Here is a 27,703-nt window from a genome sequence, read left to right as displayed (position 1 = left end):
AATGTCTTCATTCTTCAGGAACTTTTGTGGGTGTAATATTTACTGTATATATTGTTTGTTTCTCTATTCCACTTGCTTGAAAGAGAAAATAAACACTTGGTTAAAGAACAGAAAGAGAGGGGACTATGCCACCCAGACTTCCAAAACAAACCGGTCTTTGTGAGAGTTGGAAGCAGTACATAGACAAAGCCTAGAAGTCAGCTTGTAATGCCAGTCAGTTTACACTGTCGGCTCTCTCTCTCACACACACACACACACACACACACACACGTCTCATATTACAGGGATCGTTCACGCTCTGTCAGTCACTGGCCTAGGACTGGTTTTCCATTCAAATTCTTATCTGCTCTACAAGCCTTTGTGCCTGTCCTTTTAACATCCACTGGGCTAGTTCTGTGTGTGTACACCGCCGTCAGTAGCGACACATTACGCATGCTTAGGTTAATACTTTACTTCCCATGAACAGTCCTTCCTGCCAAGATGAGCAGTGAGCTAAAACAAATGTTTTCTTGCTAGCTCGCGACCCATGTGTAATGACCACCAAAACTATGGTTACAAGAACAAGATGGGTGCCTTTTGTTCTGGTGTAGTGGGAGCCGGCGAGGCTGATTGGGGGAATGAATCAGGTGACGATTAGGTGTCCTTGGTCCTCAGAGAAAGAGCGAGGGAGGGAGAGGCCTAGGACGGCCCATAATGTTTTGTTACTGCACAATTAAAACCAAACTGGGAGGAAACCATGGTAACACACAGACTTTATTTTCACTACAAAAAAAAAGAGTATAGTTTAAAGCAGAGCAACATCAACCCCCACCCAGACTATTAAGCAGATAAAATATTTTAGTCCCGTTAAAAGACTAATCCCAATACGTTGCACTCATTTCACATGCATCAGACTGTCAATGAAGCCTCTTTAATTAAAACACGTAGAGGGGGAAGGGGGCTGGGGTTTGAGGCCCATTTAAAACGAGATAAGAAACTTAACATATTACAAAAAGAAATGGGAGAAAATAAGATGGAAATATTGGAAACAAACAGACCGTATAAAGGCGGCAAAATTGTAAAACGTCTAACATCTAGGAAGTCAAAACACCACAGTGGGCATAATAATAATAATAAATGTAATTTCTCAAAATGTTTCAATGAACCACACTAGAAGGCCTATAGTGGCTATGCAATTGTTAATTACGTGCATCACAGACCAGAAGGCCTGAAACATCTAGGTCTTCAATCATCCCCCTGAAATGTTATTCATGATCCAATAATTCAGCCGTTACAGAAGTAATATCAGTCTATATAAATCACTTGTATAGAGTTTAACTGACTAAATTTGACTATAGACCACACTTTCAAATCCATCTTTTTTTTCTCAGAGTCCAGCATGCATTTGACGTACTATAACATGATACTGAAACTTCAGGTCGGTTGGTTGTAACAGTGGTAGGATAATGTGCAGTCTTCTCAAGCTGAAACAAAAGAAGCCTTTGTGGTCTACTTAGTAACAGTGATTGCACAATGGCAGCTTGAAGAGCTCATTTATGAATTTATCGTAAAACGGAATAATACTGCAAAGAGATAAAAGCATAACCGTCAACAAGTCGATCGTTTTTTTCTTCTTCCTGAAATCGATTTAGGAAATGCTTGAATCGGAAAAACAAACAGCTCTTTCGTCTGCTCACTAATACTAATTAAAATGGCCCTTTGCAATGCTTTATACTTACGCATATCGCTTATTGGTTATCCTCTCCAGCCACAATATATTCAACATGAAGATCCATAAGCATGAAGGATGATGATTATACTCAATGTCTTATCAAGTTGATTTATTGGAATCCAGACTAGATTATTAGAATATAATCCAGATGGACCTACATACGTAGTATCTAGGTTCCAGTTTTAAGCTAGTTCTGTTGAGAAATAAAATGACCTTTTCTTGACATATTCTATGTTTTTGAGGGTGGGGGAGGGAAATGCATAGGACAGGATCGTTCATCCCGTTATTTTTTTCTCCTCCTGTTGTGGTTTACACATAGCTTTCGTAAATCACCTGACCAGGCTGTAGTTTAGTAGTAACCTCTGGATCTGGCTCCGCCTCCAGCTCCACCCCCAACGCCGCCGCCTCCACTGGCTCCTGCTCCGGCTCAGAACCCTGCTCCTCTTGCTCCTCCTCCTCCTCCTCCTCCTCCTCCTCTAGGTGCAGGGGAGCCAATGGCGGAGGAGATGAGGGCGTGGCCTCGGCCAAAGCCGGGGCCTCCATGGGCAGCGGAGGGTGGATGGACACCTGGATGGCGATGTGCTGAGGCTGCTCGTGCAACGATGCGTCGTCAGAATCCGCTGCAGGGGATCCGGAACGCTCCCTCTCCCTATCTCTCTCCCGGAGGATGGTGAAGACATCACCGGGCCCCACCCCAACCAGGGCCCCCTGCACCAGGGCTGCCCGGCATCCCAATGCCCCGCCCAGGTGATGCCCCTCTGGGGCCTGGCGGAGGAACGTGTGCCTCATCTCCTCAACCCCCACCACTTCCAGGATCTCCTCCATGAAGGTGCGGCAGTTCATGATGAGCGGGGGTAGCGGGATGCTGCGGGCCAGCTCCTCGATGTAGCGGGCAAACTCCATGGTCTTGAACTGGGTCACCTTGGCCAGCTCCAGGGTCTTGGCTGATGTGATGATGGGGATACGCTTGGCGATCTCAAACGCCTTCTGGAGCTTTAAAATAGAAGAGAATAGATTGGAATTTAACTTTATTGGACATTTAATTATCATGGATGGAAAGGTTTCGATTTTTTAAATGTTTTATTAAAAACATCACCTATGTACATTCAAAACAGTTACACACACACAAAGTTACTAGCAAAGTCTTTGTACGATCCTCACAAGTATAGCAAAATGCGACACAAACCTTCTCGGCGCCCTCAGTGCGGAAGAAGTCGTTGATGGCCTTCTCAGTCTTCTTCAGGTGGCTGCTCATCATGCAGAGGCGCGTGATGTTGAGGATCATGATGATGGTGAAGGTGACGAGGCACACGACCACATAGTAGGCCCCCAGGTCCCCGCTGTGTAAGACCACGCGCATGGTCACCGTGCAGTTGGCGCTGCCGTGCACGTTGGACGCCATGCACGTGTACTTGCCACGGTCGGCGAACGTGATCTCTGTGATGTTGAGGATGCCATCGTCCGTCAGCAACCACTTGTCACCTTTCGGAGGAGAGAGACAGATGGAGACTGTCATTTAGAGGACTGTAGCTTCAAAATCGGCCCCCACCAATTAAACCCAAAATTCACCCAAACTAACTGTCGGTTTTTCACATGAACAATGGTAAAGGACAGACTTAACTAGAACAGCTCATGATACATTGCTACAGAAAGAAATATCATACCATAGAAACAGGGTCGATTTTCCTTCAAGGAATGAGCTATCCTTTCTATGGTTCAATCAAATCACAGGAGGCTGCAGAGGGGAGGACGGCTCATCATAATGGCTGTATCGGAGCAAATGGAATGGCATCAAGCACCTGGAAACCATGTGTTTGATGCCATTCCATTACCACGAGCCCGTTCTCCCCAATTAAGGTGCCACCAACCTCTTGTGATTCAAGGTCAGTGCAATATGCATTTCCTGGTTGCAAAGACAGCGGCCAGACTAGGCTAGGCTATGCCAGGCCGCGCCAGGCTATGCCAGGCCAGGCCGCGCCAGGCTATGCCAGGCCAGGCCGCGCCAGGCTATGCCAGGCCAGGCCGCGCCAGGCTATGCCAGGCCAGGCCGCGCCAGGCCAGGCCGCGCCAGGCTATGCCAGGCCAGGCCGCGCCAGGCCAGGCCGCGCCAGGCTATGCCAGGCCAGGCCGCGCCAGGCTATGCCAGGCCATGCTAGGCCAGGCCATGCTAGGCCAGGCCATGCTAGGCCAGGCCATGCTAGGCCAGGCTATGCTAGGCCAGGCTATGCTAGGCCAGGCTATGCTAGGCCAGGCTATGCTAGGCCAGGCTATGCTATGCCAGGCTAGGCCAGGCTAGGCCAGGCCAGGCTATGCTAGGCCAGGCTATGCTATGCTAGGCTATGCTAGGCCAGGGGGTAAGGTATCTACTAGTTTTTCCAAGACAGTCACGTGCAACAGCTTTTTATAGCTAGCTGCCATGGCCAGGCTTTCTGAGAAGGCCTTTGGGTTTGCACTGCATAGAAAGAGAAGGAATAGAATGGAAATTCCCATTCAACCCATTCCCCCCCCCCAAAGAAAATTCTAAAATCATTCTATTTTTATGCTTCCACTGTACTTCTTGGGTCCGGAAGCCACTTTATAGCTCTCCCTCATCACGTTACCTTTGGAATCAGGCTATGCCACTAATGAAATGCATGTTTTTGGCACAGAGCTCGATTCATTCATTATCCCCCATAATCTAGGCCTATAAAGGACTCCTGTAATTAATTTATTGCAACAAACAGCGATTCATTAATCCACTAAGTAGGTTGCATAATTGATATTATTGAGTGATAATATTATGCCAACTGCAGGACTGTCCTCGAGCCTGCAATCCAGCAACCAGCTATTTTTAAACATACTTTGGATTGGAATCCTCGACCCCCTGAAGCGGACCACTTCCCTTTTTATTAGTTACTGAGAAACCATCTGTGTTTCATTAGTCTATTGTTGATACAGTCCAAAAACATGTTGCATGTCAACAATCAAGTTCTCTAGATATAGAACTTTCAAAATACAGAAAGTGTCACAGTACGATGCATTTTGTTCCTTGTTTATTTAAATTTCTCCATTCCAAATGGCACCCTATTCCCTATTTAGGGCACTACTTTTGATCAGGGCCTATAGGGCTCTGATTAAAAGTAGTGCGACTTAATAATAATAAATGGGCCTTCTATAGCGCTTTTCAAGGACCCAATGTCGCTTTCAAATTTATAGAAATGAAAAAGAAAACAGGAGTCAAAACAAACAAAACAGACTAAACAAGACATGAATAAAGAGAGGGTTGGGCTCAAAGAAGGGAGGGACTGAAAGATGGTGATGAACGCAGAGTCACGCATGGCTAGAGGGATGGAGTCCCAGAGCCTAGGAGCAAACCTGGACAAGGCCCTGTTTCCGAAGCTTGGTCCTGGGGATGACAAGGTGAATAGAGAATAGGGTGCCATTTGGGATGCAGACTGTGGTCAATATTTAAATAGAGAGTGGGGCTGAGGGAAGCGGCAATCTGTCTGGGAAAATACCATGTGGTGCTTGCTGGTGAACAGGGAGACAAACGCCTGGAGCGGAACACAAACAAACAAGCTATCATGTAAATGTAGAACCAAGGAAGTAGCCAGCCAAACATTAAAGCATGTAACAAACATCTGTCGAAATTGGTTCGTCTTCCTCTACTACTAGGCTACAACTAATCTTGGTATAATATCCAATATATTAACAAGCTCTTTTGTTATACCCATCAAGGCAAAATATCCTGAACAAAAATATTAACGCAACATGCTCGCGCTCCAGCAGGTATATCTCTCTGGTCACCCCCAAAGCCAATTCCTCCTTTGGTCGTCTCTCCTTCCAGTTCTCTGCTGCCAATGACTGGAACGAACTACAAAAATCTCTGAAACTGTAAACACTTATCTCCCTCACTAGCTTTAAGCACCAGCTGTCAGAGCAGCTCACAGATTACTGCACCTGTTCATAGCCCAACTATAATTTAGCCCAAACAACTACCTCTTCCCCTACTGTATTTATTTATTTATTTAGCTCCTTTGCACCCCATTATTTCTACTTTGCACTTTCTTCCACTACAAATCTACCATTCCAGTGTTTTACTTGCTACATTGTATTTACTTCGCCACCATGGCCTTTTTTGCCTTTACCTCCCTTATCTCACCTCATTTGCTCACATTGTATATAGACTTATTTTTCTACTGTATTATTGACTGTAAGTTTGTTTTACTCCATGTGTAACTCTGTGTTGTTGTATGTGTCGAACTGCTTTGCTTTATCTTGGCCAGGTCGCAATTGTAAATGAGAACTTGTTCTCAACTTGCATACCTGGTTAAATAAAGGTAAAAATAAAAAGCAACCATTTTATTGAGTTACAATTCATAAGGAAATCAGTCAATTTAAATAAATAAGGCCCAAATCTATGGATTTCACATGACTGGGTAGAGGCCCACCCACTGGGGAGCCAGGCCCAGCCAATCAGAATACATTTTGTCCCACAAAGGGGCTTCATTACAGAAATTAATACTCCTCAGTTTCATCAGCTGTCCAGTTGCAGGTCTCAGACGATCCTGCAGGTGAAAAGCCAGATGTGGAGGTCCTGGGCTGGCGTGGTTACACCTAGTCTGCGGTTCTGAGGCCGGTTGGACGTAATGCCAAATTCTCTAAAACAACATTGGAGGCGGCTTATGGTAGAGAAATTAACATTCAATTATCTGGCAACAGCTCTGGTGGACATCCCTGCAGTCAGCATGGCAATTGCACACCCCTCAAAACATCTGTGGCATTGTGTTGTGTGACAAAACTGCACATTTTAGAGTGGCCTTTTAGTGTCCCCAGCACAAGGTGCACCTGTGTAATGATCATGCTGTTTAATCAGCTTCTTGATATGCCACACCTGTCAGGTGGATGGATTATCTTGGGAAAGGAGAAATGCTCACTAACAGGGATGTAAACAAATGTGTGCACAACAGTTGAGAGAAATACAATTTTTGTGCGTATGGAACATTTCTGGGATTTTTTATTTCAGCTCATGAAACATGGAACCAGCACTTTAATGTTGTGTTTATATTTTTGTTCAGTATAAATGTCATCCAGGCTATATTTCACCATAGTCTACATTGACCACTATTCTCCTATCGCTGCATGAAGTGGCATCATCTGCCATTGCGTTAGAACATCAACGTACGTAGGCATGTGGTGAGACAGTGGATGGATGGATGACTTCACGTCTCTCTCTCTCTCCAGATTCTGACAGCTCATCCTGAGTGGGTGGGTGACTCAGAGGAAGAGAGAGTATCACAGAATGAGAGAGAGCATGAAACCAATTCTGGAGGCGAGTAGTGTTAGGCTTAAGACAGAGCATGAATAGACTAGTACACACACACACACACCTTCGCTTCCCACACACACACACACACACACTTAAATCCATGAAGCCTCCAGCCTGTCTGTCGTGTCTCTAAAAAAACTGAACGCGTAAAGGAAATGTACCGGGGAACCTGGACATCAATTTATTTCCATGAGACTAGAGAGACTTCTAAGCGTATACACCCCTGCCCCCGTGTGAAGTGTTTCAAGGCTTCCTTCGAAAGTACGTGAGCGTGTGGAAAGCAAAAGCCCTCTAAAAAACAAGTGTCAACAGCTAGAAAAGAAAAGTAGTGAGCAACAGGGCAGAAACAACTGTTGTGCATGTCATAACAGGTCTGTGACAGAGCCTTGTGGAGCATGAAGTCTTCTACTGACTGGCTCACCGTCATCCATCAGTAAAATAGCCCCAGCTATGACCACAACAAATATCAATCTAAACATTGACAAATTTATTAAATGTTATTTGCATGCTACAGGTAACAGGCCCTAGTGGTTCAGTAATGATTGTTGCGCCAGAGCAAGTTCCAACAGGTCTGTTCAAAATGGAACCCACAATGCTCATTTAGCATTCCTGTTTTATAGCAGGTGACTCACACGGTTAAAAGCTTAGATTCTTCATTATTGTAGCTGACTATTTATCTGGAACATCTTTTCTACATAGACAGTATTCTCTCTACATAGACAGTATTCTCTCTACATAGACAGTATTCTCTCTACATAGACAGTATTCTCTCTACATAGACAGTATTCTCTCTACATAGACAGTATTCTCTCTACATAGACAGTATTCTCTCTACATCTTTTCTCAACTCCTTTTTCTCTCACCCCCACCCCCACATATAGCTGATAGATTAGGACTGAATGAAAGAAATGATCCTATTAGAATCCTACCTGTTAGTATAATAGTAGTATCCTACCCATTTGTATGCCACCTCATTGCATCCTACCTGTTGATATGCTATTAGTGTCCTACCCGTTTGTATCCTACCTGATAGTATACTACGAGTATCCTACCTGTTAGTATGCTACATGTTAGTCTCCAATTAGGATCCTCCTACCTGTTAGTATGCTACATGTTAGTCTCCAATTAGGATCCTCCTACATGTTAGTCTCCAATTAGTATTCTCATACCTGTCAGTATCCTCCTACCTGTCAGTATCCTCCTACCTGTCAGTATCCTCCTACCTGTCAGTATCCTCCTACCTGTCAGTATCCTCCTACCTGTCAGTATCCTACATGTTAGTCTCCAATTAGTATCCTCCTACCTGTCAGTATCCTCCTACCTGTCAGTATCCTCCTACCTGTCAGTGTTCTCCTACCTGTCAGGATCCTCCTACCTGTCAGTATCCTCCTACCTGTCAGTATCCTCCTACATGTTAGTCTCCAATTAGTATCCTCCTACCTGTTAGTATCCTCCTACCTGTCAGTATCCTCCTACCTGTCAGTATCCTCCTACCTGTCAGTATCCTCCTACCTGTCAGTATCCTACATGTTAGTCTCCAATTAGTATCCTCCTACCTGTTAGTATCCTCCTACCTGTCAGGATCCTCCAACCTGTCAGTATCCTATCAGTCTCCTCCTACCTGTCAGTATCCTACATGTTAGTCTCCAATTAGTATCCTCCTACCTGTTAGTATCCTCCTACCTGTCAGTATCCTCCTACCTGTCAGTATCCTACATGTTAGTCTCCAATTAGTATCCTTCTACCTGTCAGTATCCTCCTACCTGTCAGTATCCTACATGTTAGTCTCCAATTAGTATCCTCCTACCTGTTAGTATCCTCCTACCTGTCAGTATCCTCCTACCTGTCAGTATCCTACATGTTAGTCTCCAATTAGTATCCGCCTACCTGTCAGTATCCTACCAGGATCCTCCTACCTGTCAGTATCCTACCAGGATCCTCCTACCTGTTAGTATCCTACCAGGATCCTCCTACCTGTTAGTATCCTACCAGGATCCTCCTACCTGTCAGTATCCTCCTACCTGTCAGGATCCTCCAACCTGTCAGGATCCTCCTACCTGTCAGGATCCTCCTACCTGTCAGGATCCTACATGTTAGTCTCCAATTAGTATCCTCCTACCTGTCAGTATCCTCCTACCTGTCAGTATCCTACCAGGATCCTCCTACCTGTTAGTATCCTACCAGGATCCTCCTACCTGTTAGTATTCTACCAGGATCCTCCTACCTGTTAGTATCCTACCAGCTCTGTTAGTATCCTACCAGGATCCTCCTACCTGTTAGTATCCTACCAGGATCCTCCTACCTGTTAGTATCCTACCAGGATCCTCCTACCTGTTAGTATCCTACCAGGATACTCCTACCTGTTAGTATCCTACCAGGATACTCCTACCTGTTAGTATCCTACCAGGATACTCCTACCTGTTAGTATCCTACCAGGATACTCCTACCTGTTATTATCCTACCAGGATACTCCTACCTGTTAGTATCCTACCAGGATACTCCTACCTGTTAGTATCCTATTACATCCAACCTGTTAGTATCCTATTACATCCAACCTGTTAGTATTCTATTACATCCAACCTGTTAGTATCTTACATGTTAGCATTCTACCTGCCATTACCCCATCCCGCCTGTTAGTGTCCCATTACCCCCTCCCGCCTGTTAGTGTCCCATTACCCCTCCCGCCTGTTAGTCTCCCGCCTGTTAGTATTCTATTAGTCTCCCGCCTGTTAGTATTCTATTAGTCTCCCGCCTGTTAGTATTCTATTAGTCTCCCGCCTGTTAGTATTCTATTAGTCTCCCGCCTGTTAGTATTCTATTAGTCTCCCGCCTGTTAGTATTCTATTAGTCTCCCGCCTGTTAGTATTCTATTAGTCTCCCGCCTGTTAGTATTCTATTAGTCTCCCGCCTGTTAGTATTCTATTAGTCTCCCGCCTGTTAGTATTCTATTAGTCTCCCGCCTGTTAGTATTCTATTAGTCTCCCGCCTGTTAGTATTCTATTAGTCTCCCGCCTGTTAGTATTCTATTAGTCTCCCGCCTGTTAGTATTCTATTAGTCTCCCGCCTGTTAGTATTCTATTAGTCTCCCGCCTGTTAGTATTCTATTAGTCTCCCGCCTGTTAGTATTCTATTAGTCTCCCGCCTGTTAGTATTCTATTAGTCTCCCGCCTGTTAGTATTCTATTAGTCTCCCGCCTGTTAGTATTCTATTAGTCTCCCGCCTGTTAGTATTCTATTAGTCTCCCGCCTGTTAGTATTCTATTAGTCTCCCGCCTGTTAGTATTCTATTAGTCTCCCGCCTGTTAGTATTCTATTAGTCTCCCGCCTGTTAGTATTCTATTAGTCTCCCGCCTGTTAGTATTCTATTAGTCTCCCGCCTGTTAGTATTCTATTAGTCTCCCGCCTGTTAGTATTCTATTAGTCTCCCGCCTGTTAGTATTCTATTAGTCTCCCGCCTGTTAGTATTCTATTAGTCTCCCGCCTGTTAGTATTCTATTAGTCTCCCGCCTGTTAGTATTCTATTAGTCTCCCGCCTGTTAGTATTCTATTAGTCTCCCGCCTGTTAGTATTCTATTAGTCTCCCGCCTGTTAGTATTCTATTAGTCTCCCGCCTGTTAGTATTCTATTAGTCTCCCGCCTGTTAGTATTCTATTAGTCTCCCGCCTGTTAGTATTCTATTAGTCTCCCGCCTGTTAGTATTCTATTAGTCTCCCGCCTGTTAGTATTCTATTAGTCTCCCGCCTGTTAGTATTCTATTAGTCTCCCGCCTGTTAGTATTCTATTAGTCTCCCGCCTGTTAGTATTCTATTAGTCTCCCGCCTGTTAGTATTCTATTAGTCTCCCGCCTGTTAGTATTCTATTAGTCTCCTTCTACTATCCTACCTGATAGTATTCTACCTGATAATTATATCCGCTAGTATTCTACCTGTTAGTATGCTATTAGGATCCTCCTACCGTTAGTATCCTATTCGTTTCCTACCTTTTATTCTCCTATTAGTATCCTACCAGTCAATCTCCTATTAGTATCCTACCTGTTAGTATCCTATCCGATGCCATTCATATATACTAACACATCAAATCCCTGTTTTATGACCTACATTCAGCTCAATACTGTATTATGCATCTACAAACAGTTAGGTAGTGGCAGTGACCACCATGCCGTGCTGCTGCTCCAGTTTCAACTGTTCTGCCTGCGGCTATGGAACCCTGACCTGTTCACCGGACGTGCTTGTTGCACCCTCGACAACTACTATGATTATTATTATTTGACCATGCTGGTCATTTATGAACATTTTAACATTTTAACATTTTGACCATGTTCTGTTATAATATCCACCCTGCACAGCCAGAAGAGGACTGGCCACCCCTCATAGCCTGGTTCCTCTCTAGGTTTCTTCCTAGGTTTTTGGCCTTTCTAGGGAGTTTTTCCTAGGGAGTTTTTCCTAGCCACCGTGCTTCTTTCACATGCTTTGCTTGCTGTTTGGGGTTTTAGGCTGGGTTTCTGTACAGCACTTTGAGAATATCAGCTGATGTACGAAGGGCTATATAAAAATAAATTTGATTTGATATAGGCTACAGTAGATAGATTACAACTGAAAGAGAGAAAAATGACAACTGAAAGAGAGAAAAATGACAATAGTATGCTATAAATGCCAGCAATATTATGTACTTTATCAAGTATCTGAAGTTAAGTAGTGGCCGTAACTTTTTAACTCTTGATGTTTTGGAAAAAGAGGGGACAGGCCAGCTTGTTTGGTTTGTTATCATCATCATCATCATCATCATCATCATGGCTTTGGTGTATGATTATGCTTATCTGCTGGGTTGCCATTGCATAATCGCAGCAAATAATCCCCCTTAAATTTATTTATATATATCTCATCATAGTCTGTCATAATGCAACTACTCAATGTGACCTTCCTATGAAATCCCCCCCACCCCTCTGTTATCCCTCCCTCGTCCACAGCACACAAATATTTTTGACTGTAGTCTACAAATGCTGCCCTTTGGCCATAAAAAAACTTAAATACAGAGGGATTTAGTCAGTGGTTTACAGGGATTTAGGCTATTTTAACTATAAATCATAATTCTAGCTTTTTTCATGACAGTTTGTGTTAATGCCTGTCATCCTCTGCATCAGACGGTCTGCATAGTCACACGATTTATTTCATAACGCCTTCTTATTGAAATAGAACTTGAATGGTATTGCCTTAAGCCGGACACCGGCAGTTCAAATTGGTGTTGAGAGTAGCTGATTCTGTGGCTAAAGCCACATCAAGGATATTATTGATAACTGTACATGAAAGTAGCTTGACTTACTTGTCTCCGTGTCCAGCAGGTCTCCATGCGAGTTGAACCACTGTATATTCGGTACAGGCTCTCCAGTGACGTTGCAGTCAATCAGCGCGCAGTTACCTTCGCGGGCGATGATCTGGCTTACTTTCGAGAACACCAGGGGGACAAATCCACCATCTGCCACCGTGCCGATTTTCTGTGCTGTTTCTATCTGAAACCGCCGATAGAACCCCGGCGGTGTAGAGGCTGATAGTGGACAGTAGAAAGAGGCTAAAAGCGTAGCCACTTGACCGACTCATTTTCCCACTTCTTCTTCTTCCTGACCGTCGCTTTCCCCCGAGGATAGTTTGTCATGCCACTCGCGTCTTCATGTTCAACACATACTGGCTATCTCCTGATTGCGGTAAAGAAAGGCAATTTGGTATTCTGCTCCAAATCTTGAAGCATTCCACTGGAAGAGGGAAACAATTAATGAAAGAAAAGCACTCATGAACATTCTGAACAGTTAGTTTGTTTAGATAGTAATGATTTCTCTGCTGAACCAAAAGATAAGGCCAGGGACCTTTGGTTGATAAATGACTCCCCGACCCAATAGTCTTTGACTTAGACAACAACAAAGAAACACTACCAAATACAATAACAGTTTTTTACTGTAAAGACAACAATGAATGTAATATTGTTGTTACAGCAACAGTATCTGTTAATGCATTGTTACAACATAGAGCTGCAATGTTACAGACATAATATAATTATAATATTGACGCCTACATAATATTTATTTTCGGTCTATTTTTATTAGCTAACGTTAGGCCTAACTTATTGTCTAAAATCCGTTGCTTGATAACAATAAATGCTGTTAGCTAGTTAGTAGTATAAATCAATATATTTATTTGACCGACAATTTGAATGCAAAAAAAAGTAGCTAACCTAGCTAGCTATTCTGGGCTATTTGCAATAGCAAGCTAATATTGGTCTGGATGCAAAACAGCGGAGGCTTGCTAGCAACCTAACGTTAACGTCGCTAGCCAGCCTGGAAAGGACACAACGGGTTGGCTAACTAGCTAGCTTCTTTGATATCGATAACTTAGCGATAACTTAGATGGAGTTATATAAACGGCCAAGTAGCTCACATAATATAGTTCGTTAGTTAAATGTAATGTTTAATGTAGTAACGTTAGCTAACTATCAGAAAAATAATCAACGGTTACTGTAGCTAGTAACGTTACTAGGTACAGGGAATGATGACTGCTAACGTTAGTAGCTAACCATCATCATAGCTAGCGATAACGCTATCTCGATTAATAACGTTTTCCAACATCTGATTGCATACTTACACGATAGTCGTCCACTGTTATGTTTGCTTAGCTAGCTACTAAAGATGTTTTATCGTTATGCGGTCAAGAAGGAGATCGCCGTCTGTCTTTCGGACACCGCTGCGTTCCGCTATTTATTACACATCCTCAAATCTCTCGTCTTTTGCTCAGCTGGCCGCTTGACACAACATTCGTAGCGCTGCAGCGTTCTGCTTCCCTACCCTAGTCAAATTACAAGCAAGCAGCAAGAAAACTAGGTCGGTCATTGGCCACGCACGAATTTTATTTGATCCGACCTGAAGGGGTCCACATGGCAATCATGAATGTGTCATTAGTGGAATTAAATGTAGCTAGAAAAGTAAGATTTTTTTTTTCTTTCAATTTTTAATGTTTAATTGAAAAGAACATCATCACTTATTTTTATTTAACTAGGCAAGCCTGTTAAGAACAAATTCCCTGGCCAAACCCTAACCCGGACACTGTGCCAATTGTGCACCGCCTACAGCCTAGAATCGAACCAGGGTCTGTAGTGACACCTCTAGCACTGAGATGCAGTGCCTTAGACTGTTGCGCCACTCGGGAGCCCAAGCTTCTTCCAAGAACTAAAACACATAGAAACTAAAACATGTCATTTTTTTCATGAATGAATGAAGTGCATTTATGAACTAAACTGTAGGTTACATTTAGGGCTTACTGCTTTGTGTCTGCCCTTTTTCTTTCTATGAAGTCTTGTACATTAACATACAGTTCTCCAGACAGTAAACAGAGACCAGTGTCTCACTCTCTCTGAGGTCCAGGCAGTTTGCCATCATCAACCACTGCATTGTTCAATCTGATGGATGTAACTACAGTACTGAAGACTGATGAAGAGGCCAAATGCCAGGGCAGTTAAAGTTGTGGTTCTATTTAATCCTCGGACTTCCCTTTGTATATATAAATGACCAATGAGATGAGTTGTATTCAGAACATGACTAATTTGAATAGGCAAAATAACTAGGATACAAACAAATTAAATCAATTTGCAGGCACACTCTCTTCACACATTCTCTTCACACATTCTCTCTCCACACACTCACACACAAACTGTTGCAGTCACAAGAGAGTGTATAAAGTTCAGGTAAAAAGAACAAACTGTTTGGCTCAACCCAAGTAGGTCATATCTGCCTTCCGGAGTGGATTATTGACCGACCTTGTCGGTGCTTTAAAAGCATGAATCAATCTCTGAAATGGACACGTGCTATTAAAAGACTCAATTCATTAATCCATAACCCTAGCTATCTCACATTAGCAAGTGTTGATATTGTGGAAAGAGTGTTATTTCCCAATAAATATACACAACAGCAGAGTTTCAATGAACTGCAAATTCAATTCTAAGCAGGAGTAAGACATAGGGGTTGCTTCAGATGAAACACAAACACGTGGCCGGCTGCCTAGGTGCCTCTCAAGTTATAAAACCAGTTAAAAACAATGAATATTTTTTTGTTCAGAAATGCTTGGCTCAAGCAATGCTGATTTAGTTGTAAAGATGTTAACAGAGTTACACAGTGCTAGCTACTAAACTAGGCCGATGACTGCCACATGGTGACTACATTTACAGTTATCTCCAAGGCAAAATGCGTATCTTGTCCGAGGTAAGTTAGCATCTCTGTGATTCAAGTGTGAATTAATGTACAGTATTTGAAATATATATATCTGTCAATGAAAACAGTTAATATTTTTGTTATCTGAAGTACTCCTTACAAAGTTTCCTTGATGAGTGCAGAGCCTCTTGAAAGCCAGTGTAAAAAGAGAGAGAAGGTATATTTATTACTCATTTATTGACTTCAAGTGTGTGTGTGTCTGTGTGTGTTTCTTCACCTCATCGATCTGTTGCGGTGTGGAGAGGGAGAAGGCCGCTCTGACATAAGGACAAGGGTCTGATGTTGATCATGAATACACCTCTAGGGACGAGCAGCACCTAGGACAACAGACAATATTCAACAAACCAGGACCTACATACCAAATCTCATGACAGAGCCAAAACTGTGGTGGTGGTGGTGTGGTTATGAACTTATATCATAGCCTGGTGACTCCATTTGCTCTCTCTCACACACACACACACACACACACACACACACACACACACACACACACACACACACACACACACACACACACACACACACACACACACTCTCTTATCTTGAAGCTCAGAATTATGTGTCATAAAACTGCTGTTTAGAGATTCTGTGTGCTGATATTAGAGTTGCTCTTTGTTTCTTCCTCTCCCAGTCCCACTCTGCACATAACAAGCCTAATAATCTACTGCAAAAGGCTTCAATTGTTTAGTGCTGTGAGGGAAAATCCCCCATGTTAGATTATAAAATAAAATCTGAAAGTGTTCCCTGCTATTTTCACATAGAAACAGACCAATCAGCGTGGATTTGGAGTGTTCTCGTGTGGGAGGGGAAACGGTGGGTTTTTAAATCCGTTTGCCTTGGTGAATACTGGCTGTTTTCCATCCTATCCCACATCCTATTCCTGACAACACTAGCCCCGCCCTGCAAACCTCCTGCTGCTGATCATGATGCATGAGTAAGACTAGAAACCTAGACAACCAAATAACACAAGATACACAGTAGGGTTACCTGTAGCCAACCTGTCCTTAAAATATCCCAAATATAGATCATTTTAAATGACAGGAACCTCTCAAAGATGCATGACTTCAGTATAAGTGGACTATTTTAGAACCCCAAACATAATCTCATTCAGTCAAACAGGCTGTATTAGTTTAGTCAGTGTATGTGTCAGCTGTGGTGAGCCCGAGGTAAGGTGTGTGCGTGTTTGTCTTCTCCTTCAGAGCTTTCTCCATGATCAACTGCTGGGTGTCAGCGATGCCCTTCAGTTTGATCCACAGGAACATGCCTGCAGCGCGCCATTCTGTCACACACACACACACACACACACACACACACACACACACACACACACACACACACACACACACACACACAGGAAAGAGAAACAGAATGGTTGGGTCTAGGTATTGTTTGGTGCAGGGATTGTTTCTTGTATTATGCCTTTAGCAAAACGCTAATTCCTCTATAGACTTTTTTGTTATAACCTTTTAACAAGCTCCTAGCACTGTGTTATGTGATGGCTTTCTAATAATGTTAGGCTTTGATGGGTTTGGATTTCTGAACTTTAAATGTTATTAATCATTAGTTGTAATGAGACCTGAGGGGTGCCATAGCCGAGGGGCAGAGGTGAAGGGTTATCTCTAGGGGGAAGGTCCTGAGAGTAGGAAAAGTGATCACGTGGCAGGCATTGATAAGGGGAGAGAGCCATGGATTAACGATGAACGGGGTCGAGGTCAGGTCAGGTCACGTTAAGGGAGAAAGAAAGGTTTATGGCCCATATCACTTAGGTTCCTGCCTAGCACTACAGATACAATGTTTAGCAATGTTGGGTTCTGAGAATATGAAATATACTTATTCATGTCACTGAGCGAGAGAGGGTAAAGTTTACATTACGTCGGGATATGTTGTTGTTAGCCATCAGGGATCCTATAGCAGGGATCCTCTGGGAGAAGATACACAGCCTGGTACCAGTCACCATGACAGCCGTGAGTTGGGGAGGAGTGAGCACTTTGGGGCAGAGGTCAGGTCAGATGAAGTGAGGAAGAACAGATATCACTAAGGTTCTGTCTAGCAACAGAGATGTATTGGCTGTTCAGATGTGTAGGAGGAGACTCAGCATAGGAGAAAGGGTTAAATATCAATGCTTGTGTGAATTTCCTGCAACAACAGGGTGATCAAATCTGTCGGTGTGTTGTTTATTCAGGTGACATTGGTACGACCTTTGACCTACCCATCTATGTTGTTGAGGACACCTTCCTGACCCCAGCCATGCAGCAGTTGGGACACAATGAGCTGGAGAGGGGGAGATGGAGAGAGATGGAGAGAGGGAGAGAAAGGGAGAGATGGAGAGAAAGGGAGAGAGAGATAGAGCGAAAGGGAGAGAGAGAAAGGAAGAGATCGAGAGAGGAGACTGAGAACCAGGCCAGGGTGTAGTAGTCAAAGGTAGAAGTCACCACAATCTCGACACCAATAACCAAATCTCGTGCGCATGCTGGCCAGCTACATTTTAATGTTTTGGTAGTCATGCGAGACTTCTCACCAGCCCCCACTGAGCAATAATGTAAGGTACTACCAACCTTTGAGAACTTGACCAGGGAAAAGGAATATACAGTATAGCTATATCATGACTGTATTTTTTTTGTATTTTCTTCTCTCACATTGTAAACAAATGGAATGAACTCTTTCTATATTCCATACTGTCTATAACATTCCATACTTCTGTATCATCTACATTTACTGAGGAGAAATTGAAGTGACGATCAGACCGACCGATGTAATTCCATCTATTCTAGGGCGCTAGACAGTGTGCTTGTTCTTTAATCACACATCCTCATTTATCTATTCCCTAACTTCCTCCTGCGTGTGAGAAAATAACCCACAGGTGTCACGATGACATGACGTTGGTCTACAAAGAGCAGGCAGTGACTGAGTGGGACTGGCTCTTCCAGCCAGCTCATGAAAGGTGAATTAGCATTGTGTTAACCTCGGTGATGACACTGATTAAACTACCAACACTTTCTGTCTACTCTCATCTACAGGGAAACGCGTTGGTGTCCCCCTATTGGCACCCTATTCCCTACACAGTGCACTACTTTTGACCACCCTGGTCAAAAGTAGTACACTATATAGGGAGTAGGGTGCCATTTGGGAGGTAATTACAGACAATTATGTCACTAATCTATACTGAGAATGTTACAGTACATTCACACAATTAAATAGAACAATTGTAAATCTCTCTCTCGATGATTGCATTTGTCTCATTAAAACCCAGCCCAACTGTCTCTTCTGGGAAAAGCACTTTAAAAGGTTTTTTAATCATGGTGCTATTCACTAGGAACCAAAGGGAAGCAAACAGACCAACATGGGGAGGGACTACCTAAACTTGTCCAATAAGAAACGCTTGTTCTCATTTTCTGTTGCGAAACATGTTGCGACGGTGTGCACTAATGAATATCCCCCAGGAGTTTTCAAGTTTTGCTCTTATTACAGTCACAGGAAAGAAGCCTCTTATGGGATTTAAAAAGTGACTAGAGACTAGACACAAAGTAGAAAATACAATCACATGAAATGAAAGATGGCTGAAGTTTTTATTACTACCTACCATGCATTTTAAAGGGGGGTGGTATGAAAGTTTACTAAGACATCCATGCTACATGTACATAATAGTAGTTACTTGTTTATTTGTACATTTATTTTAAAGGGGATGGTGGGGTAGTTTACTATTAGGCTTACTTTTAAAGGGGAAGGTGTGGTAATTTATTACAACATGTATTTTAAAGGGGAGTGTGATGCATTTTAAAGGGGGTGTTGGGGTTAGAAGTAGAGATTCATTCACCTGTGTGAAGGTGCTGGTGGGTATCGTAGAAGCCTGGATGTGTAGTACCACTCTGTACTACACAGGGACCCCCCAAGAGTCCCTGTGGTCCATATGGACTATTACTGAAGGGAACACTCTCTGCATATGCATCCTGTGTGTGTCTGTGTGTGTGTGTAATTAAATTGTCCAACATGAACTGGAATATCAAGGTGCCACTAACCAGCTGTTTACACACATTCTGACTTAATCTCTCTGTAAACAAGTTCAGACGTGTAAATAGACAACCACATAGCCAACGCGTCTCATTGAACACTCTGTACTCAGAGGGAGAGAGACTACTACAAAATTACACTGATATAACTAGTAATAGTGTAATAACTGAAACTAAACAGTTATCTTTTTTTAACGATACTTTTAAAGTCTTTGTATGTTTATTGGATAGAGGGAGATAGAGGTGAAAGGTAGGAGAGAGAGTGCTGAAAGAGCAGTGGGCTGGATTCGAATCCATTCTGGCAGTGGTAAAGCCGACCTCTGCTCCAGAGGCAGCAGCATAGACCGCTAGACCACCCCAGACTACTGAACAGGTCTCTCTTGCCAAATAGATTATTATTTCAATGAGATTAACCTGCATTAATAAAGGTTAAATTAAAACAGTTTACTTCCTACTTCCTCCCTGACCTCTAACCTCACATGGTTGCTTTGGCGATCTGACAGTGTGCCTCACCATGACGACAGGATCTTTGAGAAGGAGTCTGTCCTGATGATCCGCCCGTCAACGTCCATGGTGAGAAACATGGGAGCTCGCTCAGGCAGGCAGGCAGGCAGGCATGAGCAGCCTGTTTATGATATACAGTAGGGTTGATGCCAGTGCTCTGTCCCAATAAAACACACAAAGTCAAAATACATGAAACAATGACACCATATTTACCTTTTCAAACTAGGAAGAAATAGCGGTCATCCTCGATAATAAGGAGGTCATACTGTCTGGCAAGCTGTCAAAACGAGAACAAAAGCTGATTAGTTCTGGTGAAGTAGACCTTTAGGGAAATCAATTTTCCACTCAGGTCAGAAAAGAACAAGCACAATCATTTCGCTCCCATATGTATAAGTCATTGTTTCAGTGTCAGTAGTTTTTACTGGCCCTGTGACCTGACCAGGACCGTGTCAAACTCCAGGCCCTAGTCATAGGCTGGTCAACATGAATCAGACCGTTAGGGAAATCATTAATGAGAACTAAAACAATGGATTCAGATTGGTTCCCTCTCTTTCCTTGGCTAATGCATAGCCCTGTTTAAATACTTTATAAATCCTTCCTTCCTTGTTTCCTTGAGGTAAGCACTGATCTATAACTGATTCAATAGGTGAAAGCAAGGTTACCAACTTCTTACTTTCACCAATTCAAATCTGTGATTACTTCAAGGAAGTATTTGAACAAGGCCTATATTCTCATAAAAATAGTGATATGTGTCACCACTTGTCCTCGTAGGGGAACCCTCTGGAAAAAAAGCTCCAGATAGAACCATTTAAGATCAGATAGAACTCTTTCTGGTTCCAAATAGCACCCTTTAACAGGTTCTATTTGAAACCCAGGTTATATTTAGAACACAAAAGGGTTCTCTCTGACCTGAAAAAGGGAGCCTATTTTCAAGGAGTTCTCCTACGGGGCTCCCGAGTGGCGCAGCGGTCTAAGGCACTGCATCTCAGTGCTAGAGGCATCAATACAGACACCCTGGTTCGAATCCAGGCTGTATCGCAACTGGCTGTGATTGGGAGTCCCATAGGGCGGCGCACAATTGGCCCAACATCGTCTGGTATTGGCTGGTGTAGGCCGTCATTGTAAATAAGAATTTGTTCTTAACTGACTTGCCCTAGTTAAATAAAGGTTAAATACAGGGACAACTGGTGTTACATAGCACTCTTCTCTTTCTGAGAGTGTATGGGTCTGCAGACTGGACTGTACCTTGTAGATCTCCCTCTGGGTGGTCAAGGAGGCCCCAGTGGGGTTTCCTCCATTGGGGATGGTGTAGAGGACCCTGGGTGTGTGGCTTGTGGACGTCTGCCGCGGGACAGCACCTCCTTCAGGCCCCCCAGGATCATACCGTGCTGGTCACCGGAGGGAGAGAGTGTGTGTGTGTGTGAGAGAAAGAGAAGTGCTTCTTACTGCAGCGAGAGTTCCAGAGTAGGTTGATGCGTGGAGTAGAACATCTCCAGGATTGACAAGCATTTCAAAAACCTACCAAAAAAAAGGAAAAAGAATGATCCCGTACCCAGAATCAAAACATTCCCTTCAACGTAGACAAAAGTATACTGAACAAAAATATAAAAGCAGCATGTAAAGTGTTGGTCCCATGTTTCCTGAGCTGAAATAAAAGATCACAGAAATGTTCCGTACACACAAAAAGCTTACTTTGTTCAAATTCTGTGCACAAATTTATTTACATCCCTATTATTGATCATTTCTCATTTGCCAAGATAATCCATCCACCTGACAGGTGTGGCATATCAAGAAGCTGATTAAACAGCATGATCATTACACAGGTGCACCTTGTGCCGGGGACAATAAAAGGTCACTCTAAAATGTTCTGTTTTGTCACACAACACAATGCCACAAATGTTTCAAGGCTTGAAGGAGTGTGCAATTGGCATACTGACTGCAGGAATGTCCACCAGAGCCGTTGTCAGAAAACAGAATGTTCATTTCTCTACCATAAGCCGCTTCCATGTCATTTTAGAGAATTTGGCAGTATGTCCAACTGTCCTCACAACCCCAGATCACGTGTAACCACACCAGCCCAGGACCTCCAGATCCGGCTTCTTCACCTGCGATCATCTGAAACCATCCACCCGGACAGCTGATTAAACTTTTGTGGGGGGAAACTAATTCTGATTGGCTGGGCCTGGCTCCCCAGTCGGGTGGACCTAGCTCCCAAGTGGGTAGGCCTATGCCCTCCTAGGCCCATCCATGGCTGTGCCCCTGCCCAGTCATGTGAAATCCATAGATGAGGGCCTAATGAATTTATTTCAATTGACTGATTTCCTTATATGAACTGTAACTCAGTAAAAACATTGAAATTGTTCCATATAGTAGAGGAGAGGGTGAGAATAGGACAGTATCATGAGATCATTAGAGATAGTCCCACCTTGCAGAGGCCCACCTGGCTGCCTGTAATAACACACATATCCATTTGACCCTTTTCTGGACTGTAGTTGGCTGTAGGAGGGTTGTGAAGGTTCTTTTGCAGGTTCTTCATTCAAGTCAACAGCTCTGGGATTCTATACACGGGAGAAAGACGATTAAAGTAACTGTCCAGTGTTTCTCCAGATTTCTATGAAATATGACCAATAATTAATTGCAATATGAGTGAAATTGTTTTCCTTCCCCAAAAAATTCTAATTAAGTTTGTTAGAAAGCAGCTTTTCTGTGTTGGAATGGTGTGGACGTACCCCAACATCAGAATGGTGTGGGCATCTGTCACGAAAAATATTAGGAGAATGACATCACCCTATATGAGGAAATAGAAAGCCTTTTTTGAACAGTCTGAAGCGTTTTTTCTCCAATTTATGCTTTGGCCACAAATACGAGTATAAGACGAGTCAACAACATTACTTGGGTATGAGTTAACAGAATATAAACTTTCAAAAGTCAGATTTTCACTGGACAGTTACTTTAACCTTTCCATTCATAGGGGCGAATTCTAAGTTTAGTTGAATTTTTATTTAAGTCAATGAGAGGCAAAGTGAAAGACGTGAAAATGGAGGTTAGGATTCACCCCATACAGAATAACCTACAGTTACAAAAACCTCACCCAATTCTCTTATCTTTTTTTAAACTAGAAATAGGCCTAATCATTAATAATTACATTTGAATAGCAGCCAAGGTATGTATTAATAGCATATTCAGTATTTGATGTGTGTATTGGATACTGTGGTGCATAATAGGATGCCATTTGAGACGCAGCCTTGGCTTTATTGTCCCGGCATCTCTTATCAGCTGTGATTGAACCAATGCAGACCACACACACACACACACACACAGACACACAGACACAGACACACACACACACACACACACACACACACACACACACACACACACACACACACACACACACACACACACACACACACACACACACACACACACACACGGGTTGAGAGAGCTATAGACCAATACGAGACACTATTTACACAGATAGTTATAAAGCTAGATAAGGAGCCATTAGAGAGATAACCTCCCTTCTAACACTGCCATTGACTAGTATAGGTGTCATGTTGTCCTAACCTTTTCAATGTTGAACAGCACTGTGACAGGTCAAAAGTTTAAACTGGCCAATGATTTTACATTGTAAACTTAGCCAATTCCTGACCATATGAATTGTGTGTTAGAGCTAGCCATGTACTGTATATTACTCTGTTTGTGTCAAGGGGAGATTTTGGAGGCTATGTTCTTGTTGACTCTCCTATATTGTAGCAATACGAGGGTAGCCCTGACCAGGACACGAACCAGTAACTGTCAACCCAACACCTTAGCCGTTACGCCAAGAGATCCGAACCTCTTGACGAGGTCACTAGGTGTTGGGTTAAGGTCGTTACAATATCATGCTCTGAAGAAGCTTCCAGGATCTTTTAGAAGACTAGCCCTTTTGTGGGCTAAAATACTTAAGGGGGGTGTGGTATATGGCCAATATACCATGGCTAAGGGCTGTTCTTAGGTATAAACCCCCGAGATGCCTTATTGCTATTATAAACTGGTTACCAACGTAATCAGAGCATCAAAAATAAATGTTTTGTCATACCCGTGGTATATGGTCTAATATACCACGGCTTTCAGCCAATCAGCATTCAAGGCTCAAACCACCCAGTTTATAAATCATAATAAACAATATCCTGGCCAAAAGTATTGCAGCATATAGGGAATTGGGTGTTATTTCAGACACACCCAGTGTTTCCCACCCGCTGGAGGCAGAGTACTGTAGAGCCCTCTTCATCATGGTCTCGTCGAAGGTGATCGTGTCCCCATTCTTCACCTGGATGGAGCAGGACTGGAAGAAGAAGGTGTTGGGAGCCCCTCCGGCCAGGGAGGTCATGGAGGGGAAGACCTCTGCTGGAGCTCAGCTTAGGGGTGGAAGTGGGAAAGACAGGTTGGTTTCTCAAGTCTCATATAATGAAATTGTATTGTGGCTTACACTGAACCAAATTATTTTACCCCTACACTTTAGGAACTGAATAAAATGTAATAAATTGAACTATGGATCAAACCTGAAAACTGACAAAGAACCATGACTTACTCAACATTCGGATGATGGAGAGCTTCCGAGCTGCACTTACAGCTGTCAAAAACCGAGCGTTGTTCATGGCTCCTGTAAAATCAACACACAGGTAGGTTTCTAACAATTAACACGACAGAGCAGGCTTTCCTGTGGTATGTCAACATTCCTGAGGAATAGAGATATACAATGTGACAGTGTACGATTGTTAACAGCAACACATGACATCATGCTGCATGATGACACATTTTACATCATTTACATTTGAGTCATTTAGCAGAAGCTCTTATCCAGAGCAACTTACAGTTAGTGCAGTCATCTTAAGATAGTTAGGTGGGACAAACATATCACAGGCATAGAAAGTAAATGTTTCCTCAATAACGGAGGTAGGGACATATGGACAGATAGGGTATTTACATGCTGTCTACTAATGTTGATTGTTGGTTGGGTCAAGTTACAACAAGACATAAAGACATAGTAAATACTGTTCACCCATCCCATGTCAATCATCTTCAGAAAAACTTGATCATGCTATAATGATGAGATGTATTATACTATGTTTAGTTTGAGTGTGATATCCTTGGCACCTTGATAAAGTACCTTCTATGTTACTGGCAAGACAAGTACAGTAGTAGGTTGCGAACTAAACTCCTAAGTAGTAAGGTTACTATGCTGTCCTGCTCTTGCATACAGCAACACTGGAGTGGATTATCTTGCAATAAAGGCAGCGCGAATAGAGCTCGATAGTAATGGAGTCTTTTGTAGGCACTAACTCTGCCATGGTTTGTTGGGCAAAGCCTATGGGAAATTGAATGGCGTTTTTGTAGGGGTTTTCGATAAACGCCAGAAATAAGGTCTGTGGTAAACACAGGCTTAGGAGAGTTTATACGTTTTGTTCTGTGAGATACAGTTAGAGGACCATTTTATTTTCATGCGCCTGGTTTTATTTCTATTACAGCATATCGGATGACTCTCATTCATATTCCATTCACCCAGTTCAATGTAACAGCGATAGGTTTAGGCTACTACATGATACTAGAATGGTCCCTATATCCACCATGAGGTTGCTGCAACCTAGCCTATGAATGAAAGTTTACAATGTAGGTGCACACAGGCCGAGAGACAAATGTAAGGCACTCTTGCCTGCATCTAGCTGATATAGGGTGTAATCATTAGTCCAACAGTTGCAAACAGGTATGTGTATCCCCGTTTTGTTCCATTTAAGAAACGTTTTTCAAGAGAATCGGCAAAATGAATACACCCGATCACGGGTAAACAGAGTTCACTCTCATAACAGCAACGTTGTATTCAATTCGCTTTATTGGCATGACGTAACAGTGTACATATTGCCAAAGCTTACTTTGGAGATTTGCAATATTAACATAATACAAATTATAAAAATCTATGTTGTCAACGGGACAACAGTAACAACAATAATCAATGGTCAAAATAATCAAACGCTGAACAATAACAATAATAATAGAGGACATGTGCAGGCTGGTTTGTCTGTCCCTCATTTTATGCTGCTTGTGGACTTCAATGCACAACAAATCAGCTGGAAGTGACCAGGCGAGAAAACCTTTCCAAGCCAAACCTCTACAAACAGCTTACATCGTTGTCACCGTATTAGCTCAAGTAACCTCATAGTCAGCATAGCTAATATAACTAAGGCGTTAGTAAACCCCTACAATCATGCAGTAACGTTAGTGTACTGTCAATAAGCAGTTACACCGGCTGGCCCCGGTGGCAATAAATTAGTAATACCAAAAGCTTACCTTGACTTGGAAGAGTTCCAGTATTGTGTTGGTAAGTCATAGCCAGTTAGCTAACATAGCATCCCTGTGTTTGAGCAGGGTGTTTCAGTAGGCTAAACTAGCTAGCTGCATTTGCTAGCTAAGTAACTGAAACTGAAAGTGAAGAAAAAAAGACGAAATCTCTCTCTCTCTTGCTTGTCCTTCATTTTGGAAGAAATTAATTTGTTCAAAACTGTTGAACAATTGTCTTTCTCTCTCTTTGAGTCACTACTCACCACATTTTATACACCGCAGTGTTAGCTAGCTGTAGTTTATGCTTTCTGTACTAGATTAATTATCTGATCCCTTGATTGTGTGGGCAACATGTCAGTTCGTGCTGCAAGAACTCTGACAGGCTGGAGGACGTCCTCCGAAAGTTGCCATAATTACTATGTAAGTCTATGGAAGGGGGTGTGAATCATGAGCCTCCTAGGTTTTGTATTGAAGTCAATGTACCCAGAGGAGGATGGAAGCTAGCTGTCCTCTGGCTAAACCATGGTGCTACCCTACAGAGTGCTGTTGAGGCTACTGTAGACATTCTTTGCATAATAGTGTGTTTCAATCAGTTATTTGGTGACAAGTGAATATATTTAGTATAGTTTTATCAAAAAAAGGATAACTTTTAAAATGTTTGACAATTTCAATTGTTATGAAATTCACTGAGGAGGATGGTCCTCCCCTTCCGTCTCTGAGGGGCCTTCACTGATGAGATAATCTTCATCAGCAAACGACACTAGAATTTATGTAATAATAAAAAGACACAGAAAGCACAAAGACTTCATAATTCATAAAGGTCATGTTAACTGACTGATATTATTTCATAGAAGAAAACATATAAAATCTCCTAAACCTGTGTTAACCTCAGACCTTATTTTTAGCATTTATCCCAAAACCCCTTTCCTTCCCCATTCATTTTTGACATAGGAATGGCTGAACGAACCAGATGTAACTTATTTCCGGGTTTTAGTAATGTTATATATATGGGGATACAACCATCCCAGCTCTGCAGATTTTGCTGCGAAGAGACAGAATCATTAGATCACTTGTTTTGGTACTGCCCATATGTAGCTTGTTTTTGGTTGCAGGTTCAGGAATGGCTGAAGAATTGCGACATTTATTTGGAGCTAACTCTGCAAATAGCACTGCTGGGTGATTTGAAAAGTCATAGTCAATCGATCAATAATATAAGACAACTCTTAGCAAAAATGTTTATATTTAATGTACAATCTGTAGAAACTATGAGAATAGAAAGGTTCAGAACTTTTGTGAAACATCACAGGACAGTTGAAAAATATATGGCAAATAAAAATATAAACTGAATGGTGTTCAGAGATAGATGGAAGGGGTTGAGTGGAGCTGAAGGATGGGACTAAAAACAAACAAAATATATATCTATTTAAAATATACTGTGTCTGTAAAATGTATATAGTATGTATAAGCTGGAAGTAGAAGCCTAAAAGTTGCTCACAATTAGTTTACTCCAATTAGGGGAGGGGTGGTAGGGTTAGGGGAAAATAATAAAGGAAAATATATATAAAAAATAAATATATAACTATATATATGCTGTATATTTACAAAAAA

The 27,703-nt window shown here is 42.6% G+C and overlaps 1 protein-coding gene and 1 long non-coding RNA gene across 2 annotated transcripts; both read right to left on the bottom strand.

Moving 5' to 3' along the window:
* Nucleotides 1-737: 737 nt before the first annotated feature.
* Nucleotides 738-13,709, bottom strand: mfa3l (Microfibrillar-associated protein 3-like). The gene is given in 5 exon segments (NM_001140478.1): nt 738-2,704; nt 2,898-3,193; nt 12,338-12,505; nt 12,507-12,764; nt 13,648-13,709. Coding segments are annotated over 4 exon segments (1,254 nt in total). The 5' UTR covers nt 12,613-12,764; nt 13,648-13,709; the 3' UTR covers nt 738-2,020.
* Nucleotides 13,710-16,773: 3,064 nt separating this feature from the next.
* LOC106577867 (uncharacterized) lies at nt 16,774-26,484 on the bottom strand. The gene is made up of 10 exons (XR_001322209.2): nt 26,105-26,484; nt 24,351-24,422; nt 24,016-24,177; nt 22,507-22,565; nt 22,203-22,335; nt 21,224-21,295; nt 19,991-20,054; nt 19,787-19,898; nt 17,476-17,537; nt 16,774-17,252 (listed from the first exon to the last, which is right to left on the bottom strand). It is a non-coding gene; the product is annotated as an uncharacterized lncRNA (long non-coding RNA).
* Nucleotides 26,485-27,703: the final 1,219 nt, after the last annotated feature.

This window comes from Salmo salar, chromosome ssa18, assembly GCF_905237065.1.
Source record: "Salmo salar chromosome ssa18, Ssal_v3.1, whole genome shotgun sequence".
Taxonomy (NCBI): Eukaryota; Metazoa; Chordata; class Actinopteri; order Salmoniformes; family Salmonidae; genus Salmo; species Salmo salar.
The sequence above is the reverse complement of the archived record's forward strand: the minus strand, read 5'-3'. Positions and strand labels throughout refer to the sequence as shown.